The 18,529-nt window shown below is 47.5% G+C and overlaps 5 protein-coding genes across 11 annotated transcripts; 3 read left to right on the top strand and 2 right to left on the bottom strand.

The window, feature by feature from the left end:
- Nucleotides 1-190: 190 nt before the first annotated feature.
- Nucleotides 191-7,316, bottom strand: LOC6615790 (transcription factor Ken). Its single transcript, XM_032715531.1, has 3 exons — nucleotides 6,714-7,316; nucleotides 2,536-2,705; nucleotides 191-2,479 (listed from the first exon to the last, which is right to left on the bottom strand). The coding sequence occupies exons 1-3, from the start codon at nucleotides 6,720-6,722 to the stop codon at nucleotides 856-858; spliced, it is 1,803 nt and encodes a 600-aa protein (XP_032571422.1). The 5' UTR covers nucleotides 6,723-7,316; the 3' UTR covers nucleotides 191-855.
- Nucleotides 7,317-8,897: 1,581 nt separating this feature from the next.
- Nucleotides 8,898-10,859, top strand: LOC6615789 (trifunctional enzyme subunit beta, mitochondrial). Its single transcript, XM_002040123.2, has 4 exons — nucleotides 8,898-9,044; nucleotides 9,294-9,453; nucleotides 9,512-9,686; nucleotides 9,743-10,859. The coding sequence occupies exons 1-4, from the start codon at nucleotides 8,981-8,983 to the stop codon at nucleotides 10,751-10,753; spliced, it is 1,410 nt and encodes a 469-aa protein (XP_002040159.1). The 5' UTR covers nucleotides 8,898-8,980; the 3' UTR covers nucleotides 10,754-10,859.
- Nucleotides 10,851-12,082, bottom strand: LOC6615788 (NADH dehydrogenase [ubiquinone] 1 alpha subcomplex assembly factor 3). The gene is made up of 3 exons (XM_002040122.2): nucleotides 11,735-12,082; nucleotides 11,120-11,318; nucleotides 10,851-11,066 (listed from the first exon to the last, which is right to left on the bottom strand). The coding sequence occupies exons 1-3, from the start codon at nucleotides 11,983-11,985 to the stop codon at nucleotides 10,926-10,928; spliced, it is 591 nt and encodes a 196-aa protein (XP_002040158.1). The 5' UTR covers nucleotides 11,986-12,082; the 3' UTR covers nucleotides 10,851-10,925.
- Nucleotides 12,083-12,168: 86 nt separating this feature from the next.
- On the top strand, nucleotides 12,169-14,359 carry LOC6615787 (ceramide phosphoethanolamine synthase). Of its 3 annotated transcripts, none has more exons than XM_002040121.2 (2): nucleotides 12,169-12,398; nucleotides 13,074-14,359. In XM_002040121.2, the coding sequence occupies exon 2, from the start codon at nucleotides 13,134-13,136 to the stop codon at nucleotides 14,307-14,309; it is 1,176 nt and encodes a 391-aa protein (XP_002040157.1). In that variant the 5' UTR covers nucleotides 12,169-12,398; nucleotides 13,074-13,133; the 3' UTR covers nucleotides 14,310-14,359. The 3 variants fall into 3 exon arrangements, with proteins under 3 accessions (XP_002040157.1, XP_032570309.1, XP_032570308.1); XM_032714418.1 differs by lacking the exon at nucleotides 12,169-12,398 and adding an exon at nucleotides 12,661-12,749; XM_032714417.1 differs by lacking the exon at nucleotides 12,169-12,398 and adding an exon at nucleotides 12,808-12,904.
- A 531-nt stretch (nucleotides 14,360-14,890) lies between these two features.
- On the top strand, nucleotides 14,891-18,076 carry LOC6615786 (TAR DNA-binding protein 43). 5 transcript variants are annotated; one of them, XM_032714414.1, is made up of 7 exons: nucleotides 14,891-14,983; nucleotides 15,931-16,185; nucleotides 16,246-16,556; nucleotides 16,614-16,818; nucleotides 16,874-17,502; nucleotides 17,562-17,699; nucleotides 17,771-18,076. In XM_032714414.1, exons 2-7 carry the CDS (start codon nucleotides 15,945-15,947, stop codon nucleotides 17,840-17,842), a joined length of 1,596 nt encoding a protein of 531 aa, XP_032570305.1. In that variant the 5' UTR covers nucleotides 14,891-14,983; nucleotides 15,931-15,944; the 3' UTR covers nucleotides 17,843-18,076. The 5 variants fall into 5 exon arrangements, 4 of the variants coding, with proteins under 4 accessions (XP_032570305.1, XP_032570306.1, XP_002040156.1 ...); XM_032714415.1 differs by having other exon boundaries at nucleotides 14,899-14,983; nucleotides 15,934-16,185; XR_004361232.1 differs by having other exon boundaries at nucleotides 14,901-15,212; nucleotides 15,934-16,185; nucleotides 16,874-17,032.
- The last annotated feature ends 453 nt before the right edge of the window (nucleotides 18,077-18,529 follow it).

The following is an 18,529-nucleotide window of genomic DNA, read 5'->3' as shown; positions in this document are numbered from 1 at the left end:
AGAGCTTTACAAATTGCGACAATATTACTACAATAGAATGTAGGTAATTTGACCTGAATGAATGGAAATGAAGAACCTGTAATAAAAGCTACACCACCCACTCTTCCTCTTAAAATAGCACACAACGCAGCGTCGGTTTAAAATAAAATATATTTCTAAAAATGATCGAAAGAGTATAAACAAACGGAAATGCTTTTCTGATTTTATTACGAGCTTGCGAATTATACTGTACAATTTACACACTTTAATTGGCGATTTTAGGAGGGAATACGTAAAATCTTAACACAAAAAGTGTATCAAAACTATCAAAAATGTAGGTATAGGTACAAGTTTGGGCCATGAAGTTCATGCAAGACGAGTTGGAAATACAATAGAAATTAAAATACCTCTCGTATAGACATATGCTTACAAATAAGTGCTCCACTGAATGGACCAGCCGCTTAAAAAGTATTGGATTGGGCGTCTAGAGCAGGGGGGTGTAAGTAGGTAGTGGTGCATTTGCGGGGAATTGGAATCGGGATTGGGTGTCGAATACAACTTAAATGAGAAAACAACGTGAGTGGCCTCCGATCGGGGATCGTGGATCGAGGATCATGCGGATTCGGATGTAGAGCTCCAGGCCGTTGCGTGAAATATGAACGAGCGGAGTCGCGTGAATGTGTTGCGTTGCGTAATCTTAGGATTTAAATTTAGATTTTACATATTTATACAATAGGCAATTAAATCTGCTACTGCTACTATTTAAAATTCAGGTCTCTTTGCAATTGTCCGTCCGGCGAATCACCTCGGATCGACTTGGATCGGATCGGACAGATGGTATACTCTCGGATTATGCGGTTGGCGATGCCCGGGACACTATTCGCGCAGATTCTTCGTCAGCAGCAGGTTATTGTGGTGGCCGGACAGGTGGCGGACGAGCTCCTGTACCGACTCGAAGCACATGGAGCAGAAGCAGCAGCTGTACCGGTTCTCAGTATCCGCCCCGTTGGTGGTGGTGATGACGTTCCGGTGAACCGAGCACAGATGCTTCAGCAGGTGGGCCTTTTGCTTGAACATGGCCACGCAGAGGCGGCAGGCGAACGGCTTCTCGCCGGTGTGGACGCGCAGATGGGTCTTGAGGTTCCAGGACATGCCGAACTGTTTGCCACAGTACTCGCATCGATACTCCCGCACCGAGGAGGCGTGCGTGTTGCTGCCGGCCAAGTTTGCACCCGAACCGGAGGCCGACCCACTGCGTCCCTCCGGATGATCCAGGTTCAGGCTGATGTGCGACAGACTAGAGAGTCGCGACTGCAGATTGGGCATTGCGGACATGGCTGCGTTCTGGTTGGACTGCCATTGGTACACGAACTGGGGTCCCAAGTGCATCGGCATCTCGGGACTCTGGGCTCGATTGCGCTGCGCTTCCAGCAGATGCTTCCTGTCCGGCGTCAGTGTGTCCCCATTGAGTGCTCCGTCCTCCAGGTGCGCCAGCATGTTCTTTTCCGATCCAAAGCCCGAAATGGGCGACGTCGTCGACTTGGCCAGGCGCAGTTCCTCCAGTAAGCTGTGTGGGTACGAGGTGAACGGCTGGTTGTCACTCTGCGTGTTGTGGAATCCGGGTCGCCGCTTCCTATGCGGCGTCACCACGTAGTTCTCCGGCGAGCTGTTGATGTCCGACCCATCGGACATCGGCTTCATCACGTCCTTGTGCGAGTCGAAGAACAGGCCCTTCCGCTTCGTGCTTTCGCTCGCTGTCACTGCCAAGTCGATGCCGCTGTGGTCTGATCCGGATCCCAGGGTTCTGCTCGCCGAGTTCTCACTCTTCGTCCGAAGGTCGAGTGAAAGGTTGACGGGATTTATGGTTGAGCTGCTGCCGTTGTTGTTGTTATTATTATTGTTGTTGTGGTTGTGGTGGTGATGGTGGTGGTGCTGTTGCTGCTGGTGGTTGCTGCTGGCGCTGATGTTGCTGTTGCTGCCGCTGGTGCCGCTGGGCGGTGCATTCGAGAGATTTACAATTTCGTCCGTGTCCTTGTCGCTCTTGTTGTCCTTGTGGGTGCAGTCGTCCTCGTCCTCCTCCTTGTTGTTGTGGCCACCACTCCGCTCGCACTCAGCCGCATTCTCGCAGTTTTCGTTGGAGTTGAAGGCGGACGAGAAGTCCGCGGCATTGCGCGACTCATCCACGCTGTCCACCTCGTACTTGAGCGTCTGATCCGTCTCCAGATTCTGTGGGCTGGTGTACTGCTGCTTCCGCCTGTCGGCCCGATCCCGCAGGCCGCCGCACTTGCTGCTCAGATAGGCGGAGTCGGTGGTCTTCCAGCTGTCCGACTTGATTTGCAGCAGCAGCAGCAGGTCGTGCAGATAGTTCACATCCCGCGAGGTAATGCACGTCTGCCCCGAGTACAGGAAGTCCAGCAGGAACTTGAAGTAGGTGGCATTCACGTCCGGAAAGTATACGGTAGTGGAGCAGTCGCTCAAGTGGGTGTCCTCCAGCAGGTTCCTACGGTACAAACGACGCATTAGTTTAGTGCTAAGGATGTGTTTCGTGTAGATTACCTTATCAACGGACTGGCGGCCGCCAGGACCAACTTGTGGGCGTGCAGCTTCACTTTGTTCTCGCAGACGATGGTCAGGTCCGCCGGGTGCTCCCCTCTAAAGGCTGCTCCGATTTCTTTGAGTATGCACTCGCCATGCTTGCTGTATTGCAACATCAACATTCTTTGAAACTGCAAGTGGAAGAGCAAGTATGTTGGGTATCGTTAGATTTCTGCTATTTCTTTGCCCCAGATCATGGGTGTCAAATTGCCAAGAGTCCCACAAGAACTGCAGAACAAATTCTCTAGCTCTACTCAATTGTATTACTTGGAAAAACTTGCTCAAATTCTAAAGCGCAATCACCAAAATAAAGTACTAATTCGTACGTATACGTAATATTCCATTTCCCAATACGCAATCTTGACCTAGGACAAGTAATATTATGAAAACGTTATCAGTAGCTGTTTGGTACAGAAATTCTGAAATTGTTTATGGTTCGATTGTTCTCATGCGAAAAGCTTGATAGTAACAATTTAATCAACACATTCAGGAGGTTTCGAGCAATGAGCTGTGAGCTATTTTCCACAAAAACTAGAACCATTAGTGACGTTTAGAAAGTGTGAAGTTACAGTTCCCAAAGTTAGGTAATTTCAAAAGATATTGGGCGATCAATGAGTTATGAGCCGCTGCTTTACGACCGACGTACGGAAGTTAGAGCTATAGAAGTTAAACTGTATGACTACTTCATGAAATTATTAACGAATGTATGTGGAGCATGTAGTAAAAGTGGGGCCAGTGAAATAGAAAGTTGTGGAATGGGAAGTCTGCATCTTTTTGCTTTGGTATTACACAATCCGCCTTTCACCGCCTGTGTCGCCCTCTCTTTCTCCCCCCCGGCCTCTCTCTATGCCCCTTCTCTCTTCCACTTTCCAGCGATTGTGTCATGCACGCACACAGGCGAACAGTGCTCGTTGTTAGAAAAAGGATCGTGGAAAGAGATTGGAAAGTGCTTTCCATAACGGTTTAGTGCGACACATTACTGCAATTTCAGTATGCGATCGTAAGTGTGCTGGCATTAACAAACTTCCCATAAACCAATAGTAAATGTTTACTAATCAGGTTTTTAGGTTTTTCTGTACTTGGTGTTTTTGTAATACTGCAACCCACAATCGTCATACATGTGTGTGTGTGTGTGTGTGTGTGCTTTGTTGGAAAAGATGAAAGCTTCACTTCATAGAGCTCCATCGTGTTGATGTTTGTGGTAATGGTGTTGCCTCCAAAAAAGCTTTCCCGCTGTGATGTGCTGTTGTTGTTGTTGCTGTTTCTTTTATGCGATGAAATTGTTACACTGAAATTCGCTGGCCTGTTCAATTGTGTCGTTGTGCACAGGCAGAAAAATGTAGCATCATGCCATGCTATTGTGTATATTAACATGCAAGTGAATGTGCCATTCAAATTTGATGGATCATTTACATGTGGATCTAAATGGTAGCTTTAAAACGTTAAATTCAGCTTTTGTAAGTTTGAAGAGCAGTTAAGTAAACTACTTTCTAGCCAAAAGAAGATACATAATGGAAATGATGTAAAATGTGTAACAGCGAGCTGCCCTTTCTTTCTGTGTAGCCGACTGTATCTGTGTAAGGTCTGTCGCATGTGCGTGTAAGTGTAGTGCAGCGGGGCTTTTGCAAGTGTGTGTTTGCTGGGGGGCCACCATTATTGTATTGTGCAAGAGCATGGCTTGTAAGCTCTTTTCGGCTGAGCGAGTGTGAGTGAGTGTCTGCATGGCCCCACGAAAAGTAATAAACCAAAAAGCGAAGCTAAAGTTCAGCAGCAGATCTCGAAAACGGAAAAAACGAAAAACTTCGGAAAGATAGTCTTGCTTTTTGTTACGCTCTGCTGCTTCTCCCCACCAATCCCCGCTCCAGACCCCTGGCTCCATCACTCCTTTTGCATGGAGACGAACGAAACGTTCACTTTCAATAAAACTTGAATGACTGGCTTGGCGGAGAGCAAGAGAATGGAAATGGGAATGTTGTATTTGGCTTGGGAATGGCAAGCGAAAGCTGAGCATGGATCTTTTATTTTTCGCTTTTTGCACTGCCACTGGAGTGAGTGGCACGGGCAGGAAAGGGGGGATCTGGTGTGCTCATTCTAACGCTAGATAAATTCCAAGGCGGTATTGACAGAACATACATATGTATATATGCATGTATCTGTGAGTGTGTGCGCTTGTATACTTAATGCTTCCACGAATCAGGGCCATTCACTTTCTACAAGTTTCTCGGCGGATTTCGCAATCGAATCTGAATCTGCTTGCGAGCAGAGCATGACTAAAGATCGTTACAGCATTTAAGGCAATCAAAAGGTGAAAGTTCATGGTAATAATTCCTTAAATGGAAGACGCCATCGGGATCCGCATGTATGTATGTACGTATGTATATTTGTGTATTTCCCAACATTTCTCCGCTCTCTTCGCGAGATTCACACATTCGCACGCACACTTTTGCAAACTGGAAATGAGAATGAAAGGGACAAGGCGGACATGGAGGAGGGTCGTGGGGAGGGCGATACGAAAACAAAACGCGCTAACTCACAATGCGCGCATAAAATCACCTTTCACAAAAAGCTTTTCTCCTCTCTATGCTGTGTATGTGTGTCTGTATGTCCAACGATCGGGGGATAAAGCTAAACAACGAAACACACATAGCGACATATAGACGGAGAACGCAATCGTTTGTATATTTCCACACTTTCCGATTTTTGTCGTCGTCATCGTTCCCATGTAATGTAAATGTAGTTTTACAATTACTCTTTCCCCTGCGCATTGTGGTGTCGGTGTATGGGTGTGTTGGTGTGCAGATTGCGTGAGTGTTTACGAATGTAAAGCACATGTGTCTATTTCCAAGTGGAAGAGAATGGCAAGGGAACGGAAGCAGGAGCGCGGGGAGGAGAGGAAGAGGGGAACTGGAACTCGAAATGGAACTGGAATCGCACGGATCTTATCCGATCGAAGGCCTCAAAAGAGAAAGCTACGCGGGGTTTTGAAAGTATTATAAGCTCGCGTAAAGGTAAAAAGTTAAAGGGAGCGGAGCGCGCGTTAAACTCGTTTTCCTGCCCTCTCTGTCTCTGTCGCTCCATCGCATTCGCATTCTCTTCCTTTCCCGCTCTCTCCCGCGCTGCCACTGCCCCTTTCCCCTTTCACGAAAGCTCTCTGACTTGCTGATCCGAAAAGAAGCGAGGTAAAATGGCAAAGAGTCTTCTGTCGCTGTCTTTCGTACTTGTTGTAAATGCTACACTCGTAAAAGTGACCCAAATTTGAATTGCATAACTCCATAAGCTGGGAGATACGGAGAAAGATAGGAAAGGGGACCGTGAGGGGTTTACAATGCGCTAGTTTCGTGGACGCCGTCGACGGATCTACGTTTTAAAATATGTATTTGTCAGATAAGGCGAACTGAACGGGGAAATCAAAGATCTTCTCACAATAGCCTTTCCAAGTTTTCCCACCTCCCACGCCCCTTTAAAATAAAACCCCCCTTGCGTTGGGAAACCCACGCCCCTGGCTTTGCTAACAGCATATTTTGTAACATCTGCGCGATCGTGTAACCGTATGTGTATGTGTGAGTGTGTCTGTGCTTTTTCACCTTCACTCTTATTGGAAAGCAGTTAAGTTGGTCGAGTGCGTGCGCCAATGTACGTACATAAGTACGCAGATATGTGTCTTCAAATTCCATGACATGCATACGAGCACACCAATACACGGATGGTATTACGCAGACAAAAGCACGCGATGAAGGTCACTAAGCCTTTCTTGTCTCCAGTTGTTGTTGTTCCTCTGGGTTCAGTTGTTGTTGCAGTGCTAATGATGTTCATGACGACGAAGATTGGATCGCCACGAACCGAAGCTTCGAGGCAAAGTTTTGGATACGATACCATACGATACGATGCGATGCGATCCAAACCGAGCTTGGAATGTTTTCAGTTTTCTGCTTTTCTGTTTTCTGTTTTCTCTACCACTATTAAGTTAGTTTCTGACCTTGGTTGCTTTGTGTGCTTAGGTGCACAAAGAGCCACAAGCCACACACACGTATCGCAGACCCAAAACCCCAACCCCGACTTTTATCTAACTCAGCGATGTTGCAATGCCCAAAGATGATGAAAATCTCGGGGAAAAGCTTGCTGCCGAACGGCGGACTCACCTCTTTCATTAAGTTGGTTGTTCAGCAGTTGGTTAATCCCAGGATGAATATAGTCACTGCTATTCACTTGCGCACTTTCTGTTCTGATCGCCTAATCCCTGCGATGGGCCATCTACTGCTGGCTGCTTGATCTGTGAAAACTTTCGATTTCATTGACCATGGTTTGTTTATATTTTCACAGAAGCAGATTTTAAAATTTCTCTTTGCTCTTTCAGCTTTTCCTCCTGCCTCTTCTGCTTCTTATGCGACGCAACGCAAGAAATATCCACCAACACACTGGTAATCTCGCACAAGCACACACACACTCACTAAAGTTCACTACAACGGCACAACTACAACTACAACGGCAACATTAACTTTAACTAGGTTGAAGTTTGGTTTTTTCTTTTTGTTTTATTGCGAAATAAAAAACTTGATTGGTAAAACTTTTTCTGGCGCGAGCGCGACTGCGAGTGCGAGCGGTACGGAGAATCCGATCTCTTTCCTCTCTCTCGATTTTCGATTTCAGCTTCTGCTTTTGCTTTTGCCTTGCTTTGCTTCGCTCTGCTTGTGCTTATGCTTACACCTTCAGTTTGCGCGCGCGCACGTCCGTTCACTCGGAGCCTTTTTTTTTGACTGTGCGGGATCGGGAAATAAATTACGATCGCTGCGGCGCGCTGATCGGCAGATATATCGATAACGATACTGATATCGATAATAGAAAAGCATTCTCTAAGTCGACTAAGCTACCTTGTAATTAATTATTTATGTTCGTCCAATCATTAGTTTAATAACAGCTAAAAGGTAAAAAGACAAAGTCAATAAAAATACCATTTCTATTATCGATAAAAACTACAACAAGATCTGTGCTCAAGAAGTTAGCAGAGAACATTTTAAAATCCGCGCCCACAACACCGACTCCGACCAACACCACCATCCACATCCAGAACATCGTCGAACGAAAGCAAAGTGGAGTGGAGCTCCACTGCCACTGGTGTGTCCTGGTCCTGGTTCTGATTGCTTCCTACTGATGACGTTACCGCCACCGCCCACCGACCAGCAACAACAACAATAACGGTTCCTTACAGTGAGCCAGCGGTTATGGAGATCATTTCACCTGTTAAAATACTTTGTTCACCCACTGTAACTGCCTCTCGCGGAGGTGGAGCTTTGGACATTTCACTCCAAAATATGAGCTTTCAATTATTTTTTACTACTGAAATAAAAAACTTGTTTAAACTTGAATAAAAGATTTAAAAAAATATATATATATTTAATATACTGGTGCACACAAATTTTGTCATCTGCGAACCGCCATGAATGGTCTTTTACAAAAAAGGCTAGAAAATATCAATGCTCAGTTTGCGTACCACATATGTATGTATGTATGTACGAATGCTTGTTTTCCAACATTAATTTTACTGGCATGCTAAAGAAATGCGTACATTTCACCTTGATCCCCAATAAGCCGCCATCCTTCCATCACTTGCTTCCTTTGTGCGTCCTTAACGATCGCTCATTTGAAATGCACACGCCGCCTACATTTGCATCCTACCCTTTACTATCCCATTATAGGAAACCATTAAATTCGTCCTTGAACCTAATTTCTTTCGTAGGCTCTAAAGGCAATCAGTGAAACAAATTTGTATGCAAATCATTGAGGAACTAACAATGGTTCCAAAACGACCTGCATTTTATCTATAAATTAGGAATTGTACATAAGATTTAAAATTCTACAGGATTGCAAGAATGACCTTTGGATGTAATCCTTTCTTTCGCCCATTTGCATACAGCCAGTTGCCTGCTGCAGTTATCACTTGCATTGCGGTCCAAGGTCACGTTTAATGGTCTTCCATTGTGGGAAAGGGTATACAGACTATAGGTGACGAATGGGAGCGCAGATGGACATCGTAAACAGCACGCTTAATAGGATAATCAAGATCAAGGACATTGGAGAAATCTATCCCTTTATGGGGCTCCCAGATTGCGTTGCATACATTTATATGAAGGTGAATGGTGAAATATTTTGAAATGTATATTCAAATATAACCAAGAAATATATAAAAAGTTGAAAATAAAGATATTCCGAACTTATTCCGAACTGTCATGCTTTATGATCCACGAGTAAGATCTTCAGAAAGGGTATTTACAATTCGAAAGCTTTTCATGCAGCAGCTTTCGATAACCGATAGCTAGCCGCGATCCGGCGTTCATGTTCATCACTAGCCAAACAGCTGCAGTCGCAACAGTGAGAAAAGCGAGAAAAGAAATCCGAAAACTTTCGCAAGATGAGCCTACAAAATGTCTGCCGCAAGGGTAACGCCTTCAACCTGTTGAATGTCTCCAGGAAAGGTGAGTTAATAGCGCAGGTGTTCTAGTAGACCCCATTCCAGACACGGGCTGCACCGGTTGGACTTTGGCTCTGATAATTCATAACGATTTGTGGCAGCAGCAGCCGATTGAAGCTGAAAGGGCCAAAGTCCAAACTCGAATTCGCAGTGACGTCTTGCGGGGCAGAGATAATGTATGGGTGCATCATGATTAAAAATAACGCGAAACGAGAGTGCTAAGGATAATCCCGAATCCGGAACCCTTTTTCAGTTCAATGCCGCACTCTATCGGCCGCTGTGGCGAATCCACAACCAAAGCAGAAGAACGGCCAGAATATCGTGCTCGTAGATGGAGTCCGCACACCCTTCCTGACATCCGGAACCACCTACTCCAAACTGATGCCCCACGAACTGGCTAGGCACTCGCTTTTGTAGGTTCACAATCCCCAGTATCCTTGGAGTATTATCTCACACTGTTCCATTCAACAGGTCGTTGCTGCAAAAGAACCGCCTGGACAAGGAGCTCATCGACTACATCGTGTACGGCAGCGTCATCCAGGAAGTGAAGACCTCCAACATCGCCAGGGAGGCAGCTTTGGCAGCTGGATTCAGCAACAAGACACCTGCCCACACCGTGACCATGGCCTGCATCAGCTCCAATGCGGTGAGAGCCTCGTTCAAAGTTTCTCGGAGTTTGAATCTATAGCCCGTGCATTACAGGCCATCACCACGGGCATGGGTCTGATAGCCACCAATACCTACGATGTCATCGTGGCCGGCGGCGTGGAGTTCATGTCCGATGTGCCCATTCGCCACTCCCGCAAGATGCGCTCTCTGCTCCTGAAAGCCAACAAGGCCAAGACCCTGGGCCAGCGGCTGGCCCTACTGTCCACCTTCAGGCCAGACTTCCTGGCCCCCGAGCTGCCCGCCGTTGCGGAGTTCTCTTCCGGCGAGACCATGGGACACTCGGCCGATCGCTTGGCATCCGCCTTCAACGTATCCCGCAGCGAGCAGGACGAGTACGCCCTGCGATCCCACACACTGGCCAAGGAGGCCCAGGAGAAGGGCTACTTCACCGATCTGGTTCCCTTCAAAGTGTCCGGAGTGGACCAGATCGTGGACAAGGACAACGGCATCCGCGTGTCCAGCCCCGAGAGCCTGGCCAAGTTGAGGCCCGCCTTCGTGAAGCCCTACGGCACAGTGACAGCAGCCAACGCCTCCTTCCTCACGGACGGAGCCTCTGCTTGCATTATCATGACCGAGGAGAAGGCCAAGCAGCTGGGCCTGAAGCCCAAGGCCTATCTGCGCGACTTCCTGTACGTGTCGCAGGATCCCGTCAACCAGCTGCTGCTGGGACCCGCCTACGGAATTCCCAAGCTGCTCAAGAAGGCTGGACTCACGCTGAAGGACATTGACTCGTGGGAGATCCACGAGGCGTTCGCCGGACAGATCGTGGCCAATCTGAAGGCCCTGGACTCCGACTGGTTCTGCAAGACGTACTTGGGCCTGAACGAGAAGGTCGGCACCCCCGACCTGTCCAAGTGGAACAACTGGGGCGGTTCTCTGTCCATCGGTCACCCCTTCGCCGCCACAGGAGTCCGCCTATGCATGCACACGGCCAACCGCCTGGTGCGCGAGGATGGCAAGCTGGGAGTGGTCGCCGCCTGCGCGGCCGGTGGACAGGGCGTGGCTATGCTCATTGAGCGCTATCCGGGCGCCACCGCCGACTGAAATCGCCAATTAATCGACAAGGAGGAGAGTGCAGTTTGACTGCGAGATTGCTAGCTTTTATACACTTTACAACTACGTCTATACGAATAAAGAAATCTGAATTTTACAAAACAGTTTAATTTCTAACAGAGCACCAGCCTTTCAAACAATCATTAGATGTGTCTAACTAATCCTATTCGGTCTCGTAGAGCTCCTTCTTCCGCAGCTTCGCTTGCAAAATGTCGTTCTCGTTGTAGGACAGGTGCATCGGGGGTATCAGGGCGCAGGCCACCATTCGGTTCTCGGCATTCAGGAAGTTGAATGTGGCACATGCCTGCAAAGAGTGCGTTTCAGTACGGATATTGATCGGGGAGTGGAGGTACCTACCTGCTCCGTGCGCAGGATCTCTACGTTTATCTTGTACTTCTTCATGAACTCGATGACCCTTTTGGAAAGAGCTGGCGGCGGCGCTTGGTCGCCAATGCCAATGATTAGCACGTCGATCTTTGGCTCCAGGGTGGGGAAGAGGCTTAGGCTGTCCTCGTTGATGTCCTCGAAGCTGTTGACGTTCCAGGACAGAACCGATCTGTAAATACCAATGCATAAATAGTTACTTATGACATTTTAATATTTATAAACAATATCACTTTTAAAAACCATCGAACACTTCTTAGCCAAATGTCCGTTACAAAATATTTTTTAATCGTAAAATAAAATTAATTCATTTAAAAAAATAGAGGCTAATTTAAAGCAATATCCAAAACGCCTTTAACAACTATTTGTGGTTTTTACATAAACTTTTTTTGTATGAAACTTTAAATGAAGAAGTCATTCTCTTTGACATTTCTCAATAAATCCTTGACTTCTGTTTAATAAACTCAGGCTCTACATAACTAAGCTTGAAGGATTGGGATTCTAGGATCATTAGAGTGCCATGGCATAAACCACATGCACTTGTTTACATAATTGGGCGAGCCACTGCATCCGTCGAAGGCCACCAACCTGGGGAACACGGAGATGGGGCCAATGAGGACCATGTCGTTGTTGAGCCGGAAGCCGTACTGGCTGTAGCCGGTGACCATAAGTCCCAGATCCGTCTCGGTGTTGAAGATGGTGACTTTTGTCTTCCCGTCGTGGTCGTAGGCCTTGCTGAAGTTGGCCGGAATCGCGTGAAGCGGGCGACAGGCGGTGATGCGCGGCAGCAGGAGGTTGCGACCTTGCCGGCCCACGGTTCGCAGGGTGCGCGCAATCATGGTCTTGTGTTAGAAAAGTAATTAACGGCTATCACAACAATTTAAAACTATCAAAATAGACTGAAGTTGAAAAGTTTAACCGGCCAGAGTGACCGGAGGTGCCCAAAGCGCGCGGGCCGAAATGTTATCGATAGCGCTGGATGCCATCGCTGGTGCTCGATATTTCGCGCGGCGCTGGCCACACTGGTCGGTCATTAATTTACGAAATTTACGAACAATTAACATAAACTTTTACATTTATCCGTGTGTTTTAGCAATAACTATCTATCTATGTGCTGTTGTTGACTACGTCTAAGTGCCACAGTGTCTGCAGGCTGCAACTCCAACAAGTTGCTCGCATTACCCCATCGCAGTAATAAATACTGCAATGTTTTGATACAGTCTATATTCGTTTGCAATGATTCAGAAAGGCGGTGAGTGCAAATTCCCCCCAACGCAATTTTCAGCTACCACCCATATCAGCTATATCACTTCGATCGCCAATTCCAGCCCATAAATGGCTCCATTACCATATGCCCACTTATCAGGGGCACCCCTCCACCAACACACGCACAACCAATGGGCGTGTGTGTGTGTGATGGATTGCTGCGTGCACGCACACTCCTGCAGCCAATTAGAAGCCCCGTTAATCGGCATTGGCAGTTAAAAGGTTACTAATAGCGCCTATAATTCCCAGTGCCTCGCCAAAAGCTTACGCAAATACCTGCAGATAGTTCGCCAGTTGGAGCAGATAGTGCGCTGTGTCGGTCGGGCGGGCTGATGTGGTGGGTGTGTGTGTATGTGTTGGTGCCCAAGTGGGCTGATTTAGTCATCCAGTACCAGTACCTGACCATATTGCTCTATTCCCCCCGCCGCTTTCATCACTGCGCTCGCTCCCCAAAGTTCACAAAAACCCTTCGATAAGAACGCATTGCCAGTGGTTAGTTAGCTTTCAATCTTTGATAGCTGAGCATTATTATGATCGCACATACGATTTCAAAACCCAGCATGTTGCTTACCACACTTTTTATGCCGTGCGCGGCTTATCTTGACAACTACTTCGCTTCGATACACCATATTGATCAGCTTCACCTCTTTCCGCCCCACAGCTGCGCCTTGAAATCAGCCCGATAAGAACTTAGTGTTAAGCGCTACCTCAAAGTGTCACCATGATCGGACCCAGTTCGCAGATCAGCAAGATCCTGCTCACCCTGCTGTTCCTGCTGATCATCTTCTACGTTTTCATGGACGTGGAGCTCTACCTGCGCATCCACAACTACGCCATCGAGCGCAACTACCACACGAATGTCTCGCTGCCCGCCTCCATCGTGGGCCCGTCGACCTCGGAGTCCGGGTCCGGCAGCATCGGTGGTAGCAGCAGCAGCAGCATCAGTAGCAGCAGCACCAGTACGAAACTCCCCACCGCCGGCGACCGGCAGCCGTCCTACGAGGACCACACCTGGATATCCTGTGATATAAACCCGCTTTGCCATGTGACCGTGAAGGCTATTCTGCTGGACCACACCAACCACTACCTGTTCGCCCCGCTGGCCACCATGTTCGACAACGTGATCGGCTTCTCGCGCTCCACGTTCATCACGCCCAACATGATATCGTTTTTCCACGTGGGCGTGGCCTGTCTGGCGGGCAAACTGGTGGCCTCGGACAGCCTGGGCTATCGGCGGCTGGGCGTGCTGCTCTTCCAGATCCGCACCTTCCTGGACGACCTGGACGGGCATGTGGCGCGCGTGCGCAAGCACATACGCGGCGAGCGCTCGGAGATCGGCACCTCCGGCTACTATGTGGACGGCCTGTGCGACGGACTCGGCTGCATTGCGCTGCTGCTGGGCATATTCTTTTACCTGAAGAACAATCCACCGCGGAGGGGCTACTCGATCATACCCATGAGCGACTCCAAGCTGCCGGAGCCCACCATGATGATACCGAAGATGAAGGCCACCACGCGCAAGGTGGCCAAGAACGTGATCAGCTTCACGGGCCAGCTGCTGCTGAGCTCGACGGCGTGGAATCGCTACATTGCCGTCTACCAGAACATGCTGGAGCGCGAGGACGTGAGCGGCAGCCAGTCGCATTGCCAGGACTACGTGTTCAAGTCGACCTGGTTCTTCTGCGTCGCCTGGATGTGGCGCATCGTCAACGTGCACGCCCTGCTGCACTGCGTCCTGCTGAGCATCTTCTGCGACAAGCTGTGGGACTTCCTGCGCGCGATCCGGTACAGCGGTTACATTATCCTGTTAGTTGCTATATGTTTAACTGAAATGCACATTCTGGAGGCCCAGAACTACATTTTCAACTCTACGGCGTGCAGTAATATTTCACTGTGATTTTACTAATATTACGAGAAAATACAATAATATTTGTGTAGTGCAAATCAGCGATGCCTTTTTTAATTGTGTATAAATAATGTATCATAATTGTTAGCCAATCATTAATATTTCGAAACCAACTAATGCATTTTGTCATTCAAGCGCGGTCTGCAAGAGCAATCGAAACTCCTTCAGCTGTAAATAATAAATGTTATTGATTAATAAAGTCTTGCTGTTTTAATCGTACGCATTTCCATCCCGAGCTAATTTTGATTGGATTTATTTATAAAGTTTTGTGTTTCGCAATTTCAAATGAACCCGATACGCAATGCTGCCAAGTTACTTATGATAGCTGATGGGTATCATTGCAAGATTTAGTATTTTTTACGACAGTACCACATAATTACCATATTCTGATGTAATATATTGTATATATATTCATAATGGCAATCAACGCTCATATAGCTTAATAAAGAGGCTATTATTATATTTGCGACAATGCTGTGTTTTAATTAAAAATAATACCCCAGAACACTTTTAGTATATTCACCCGCCAGCTGGTATTTCCCACTAGCCCCGTTCGGCCACACTGCGCATACGTCAGGCGATACATACAAAGGAAAAGAAAATCAAAACGGAAAGCGAGGAGAAATGCTTTACTCGTCTGTTGAAAATTTGTTGAGATGTGAATTGTAAATATTACCTGATTCCTATTTCGCACCGATTGAAAGTGGTTATGCATCGAAGCGTGTGTTGTGTCAAGAACCGAGCGTGGAACGTACAGTGAATACCTGATTTTGCCTGGGTGTGAATCGAATTCGTGTGAGAGAGCGTGCGATCTGAGAACTGGGATCAGAAATCTATATCTACTTGCCATACGCAGTCAGAAATTACAGCAACCAACTAATCCCTGTCAATAGTGTAAGAATTGTTGTGTAACCATCTTTTAGGACCGCCAAACTGCCTCCGTCTACACATTTTGTCCTCCCTCGACGATTGCGTTTGTGTGCGTGTGTGTGCCAACACTTGCACTCACACACAGACGCCAGGATTGGATATGTTCAATTTATGGGGCTTTCATTCATTGATTTTCCAATTCAGTCAGCTTACTCGTATTAGGTGGGCGAAATATCTGTATTCTTGAGTAGTTCAAAACATATGCCATACATTGTAAACTTGGGATGGGGCACTCTCCATTTGTTTATTAACTAAATGCACGTAGAATAGGGAGCTAGCTAATGGTGGGCATAAGAATCGTCTGAATCAGAGAATTTTTAACTAATAATAACGTAAAGAAACGCCTAAACATTAACTCTATTAATATATTAATATGTTTGTAATACTTAGTTTATTATATCAGAGGAATTACAAGAGATAGATAGACCTAGTGTGTAGGATCCTTTTTGTTTTGGCTTGGTCCCACGAGCAATGTGTGTATAGAGTGTTTCGGGGCAACCTTTGATATTGTACCTTGGGATGCATCTGAATAGAACGGATGAACTGAGTGAGTGCATTCATGAATGCAGCGATGCAGAATATGTGGGATGCTTCCGTTGACTGAATGACATGGTGGATCATTTCTAGAGCGAAGTGTGAGCCCCTGCGGCGATAGAGTTATTTAATTCCCTCTCGTTTCTAGCAGCCTTCTAGGAAATGGATTTCGTCCAAGTGTCGGAGGAGGAGGGCGACGAGCCCATCGAGCTGCCGGCTGAGGAGGATGGCACTCTGCTGCTGTCCACACTGCAGGCGCAGTTCCCTGGATCCTGCGGCCTAAAGTACCGCAACCTGGACACGAAGGCTGTGCGCGGAGTTCGCTCCAACGAGGGCAGACTGTTTCCGCCCAGCGTGGAGTCCGGCTGGGGCGAGTACGCTTACTTTTGCGTCTTTCCCAAGGGTAAGTTCGAGTTGTATGACTTTCTGGTGAGCCCCAGATAATTCTGTAATCCCCCCGCAGAGAACAAACGCAAGAGCGACGATAACTTGGAGAACTCAACTGCCAAGACCAAGCGCATCGAGACCCGTCTGCGCTGCACTGATCTCATCGTGCTCGGCTTGCCGTGGAAGACCACCGAGGAGAGCTTGCGTGAGTACTTCGAGACCTACGGCGAGGTGCTGATGGCCCAGATCAAGAAGGACACCAAGTCGGGCCAGTCCAAGGGCTTCGGGTTCGTGCGCTTCGGCTCTTACGATGCCCAGATGCGCGTGCTCACCAATCGCCATCTGATTGACGGCCGCTGGTGCGAGGTTAAGGTGCCCAACTCGAAGGTGAGTCCCCTTTTTTGCCTTCCAATTTAACGCCTGCTAATTCTTCTATTCTCATAGGGCATGGGCCACCAGGTGCCTTGCAAAGTGTTCGTGGGCCGCTGCACCGAGGACATAAACTCGGACGACTTGCGCGAGTATTTCTCCAAGTTTGGCGAGGTCACTGATGTGTTCATTCCCCGGCCCTTCAGGGCCTTTAGCTTTGTAACCTTCCTCGACCCCGACGTGGCACAGTCCCTGTGCGGAGAGGATCACATTATCAAGGGTGAGTCACTGCCGCGTGGAGAAGAATCAGTGAATTAATGAGACACTTTGCGCAGGCGTTTCGGTCCATGTGTCGAATGCTGCCCCAAAGGCCGAGCAAAACAGAAACCAGCAGGTCCAGAGCTACAACTACAACTCTGCCAACAGCTTTGGCATGCACTCATACCACCCACAGGGTAACCACATGAATCCCGGCCGCAACGGACACCACCGAGGTAATAACCAACACAATGCTCACGGCGGTGAGAACGCAATTGTGCCCAATAATCACAACATTGGCACCGCCGGCTACGGCATGGGTGGCAACAATTACGGCGGGAACTCGGGCGGGGGCTACCACAACAATGGCGGCAATCACTCCAGTGGCGGGAACGCGAACCGCCAGGACGGCGGCAGCCAGTACAACAGTCGCCAGTCGAATTTTCACGGGATGAACCAGCCGCATAACGGCAACGTGGGCGGCAGCAACGGCTGGATGAACCGTGGCCACCTGGACATGCCCAACCTGCAGGCGCTGGGCATCAACTCGCAGGGATCGAGCTCCTCCAACCAGGGCCAGAACATGAGCAACCAGTCAATGCTTAATCTAAACTCATTGCCCATCAATCCCGCACTGGTCGCTGCCGCCTTGAACCAGTGGAGCCTGGTCGGCAACCAGCTGCAGAACCAAAACCAGGACCAGCAGGCAAGCCTCCACACCTCTATCATTGTTTCAAACAAAAAACTCTCTCACTTGCTCCGCAGGGCGGCAATTTTCTATCCTGGATGGCTCAGAACGGGGGCCACAACAACGCGAACAACTTTGGTGGACGGAAGGGGCCGAATAACCCGAACAACAATCCGGTCGCCAACGGAATAAAGACCGACAACTCGGAGTCACAGGTTAGAACCAAACACTGCAACTCCCTAAAAAGACCTGCATCTCAGCCAGATTCTATTCTATTCCATTCCAGAATGGGAACACCGGTTGGTCGAACCAGAGCAGCGGATCTCAAAACACCGCGGAGAAGTCAAACTTTCTTTAAGGCGGTGCCAGCCACCCAATAATGTGGTTAATGATAACCAACACCTCTGTAGCTTACTTAAATTTACATATATGTATTCCACATACAAACCAGTTAAGAATTGTATTTAATATGTAATAGCTATTTTGATAATTGTAAACAAGATGACACTGGATGGCTAATAACACAATTTATAAAACACACTTCGAAATAAATTCTGCGCCAAAGCTCAGTAAAAAGCTCTGCATTATAGAATTTGTTTTGTATATTGTTTATTAAATATATTTTAGCTTACGCCAGGAAAGTTTACTTATAAGGATTGTGTGCACTTATAATGCTGGATCTGCGGAAAATTTCTAACAAAGTTTTCTTTAAGACATCTAAACGAATTGGCACAGCCTCATTTTAGAGGAGAATCTTTTTAACATGTACATTCATTTCAACAAATAAAGAATGCAGAAGCATATTAGTATAAAAGTGAATTATTTCATTTGAATGGGATCTATGGGATTGTGAAGTGAATACACGATATATATACGATATTTGTATATTCCTATAAAGGAAGCTCCCCCGTCTGGGAAAATAACAAAGTATGTTTTATACTTCAGTTTATAAAACTAACACCTTTTTTAATTTTTCCACACTTGTTTGAGTATATGCAAGGAATGCCCTTAATGACCAAGCTTCGCGCCAGCAAAAATACAGCAC

Source organism: Drosophila sechellia, chromosome 2R (assembly GCF_004382195.2).
Source record: "Drosophila sechellia strain sech25 chromosome 2R, ASM438219v1, whole genome shotgun sequence".
In the NCBI taxonomy this organism is placed as follows: Eukaryota; Metazoa; Arthropoda; class Insecta; order Diptera; family Drosophilidae; genus Drosophila; species Drosophila sechellia.
This window is presented reverse-complemented; position numbering and strand designations above follow the sequence as displayed.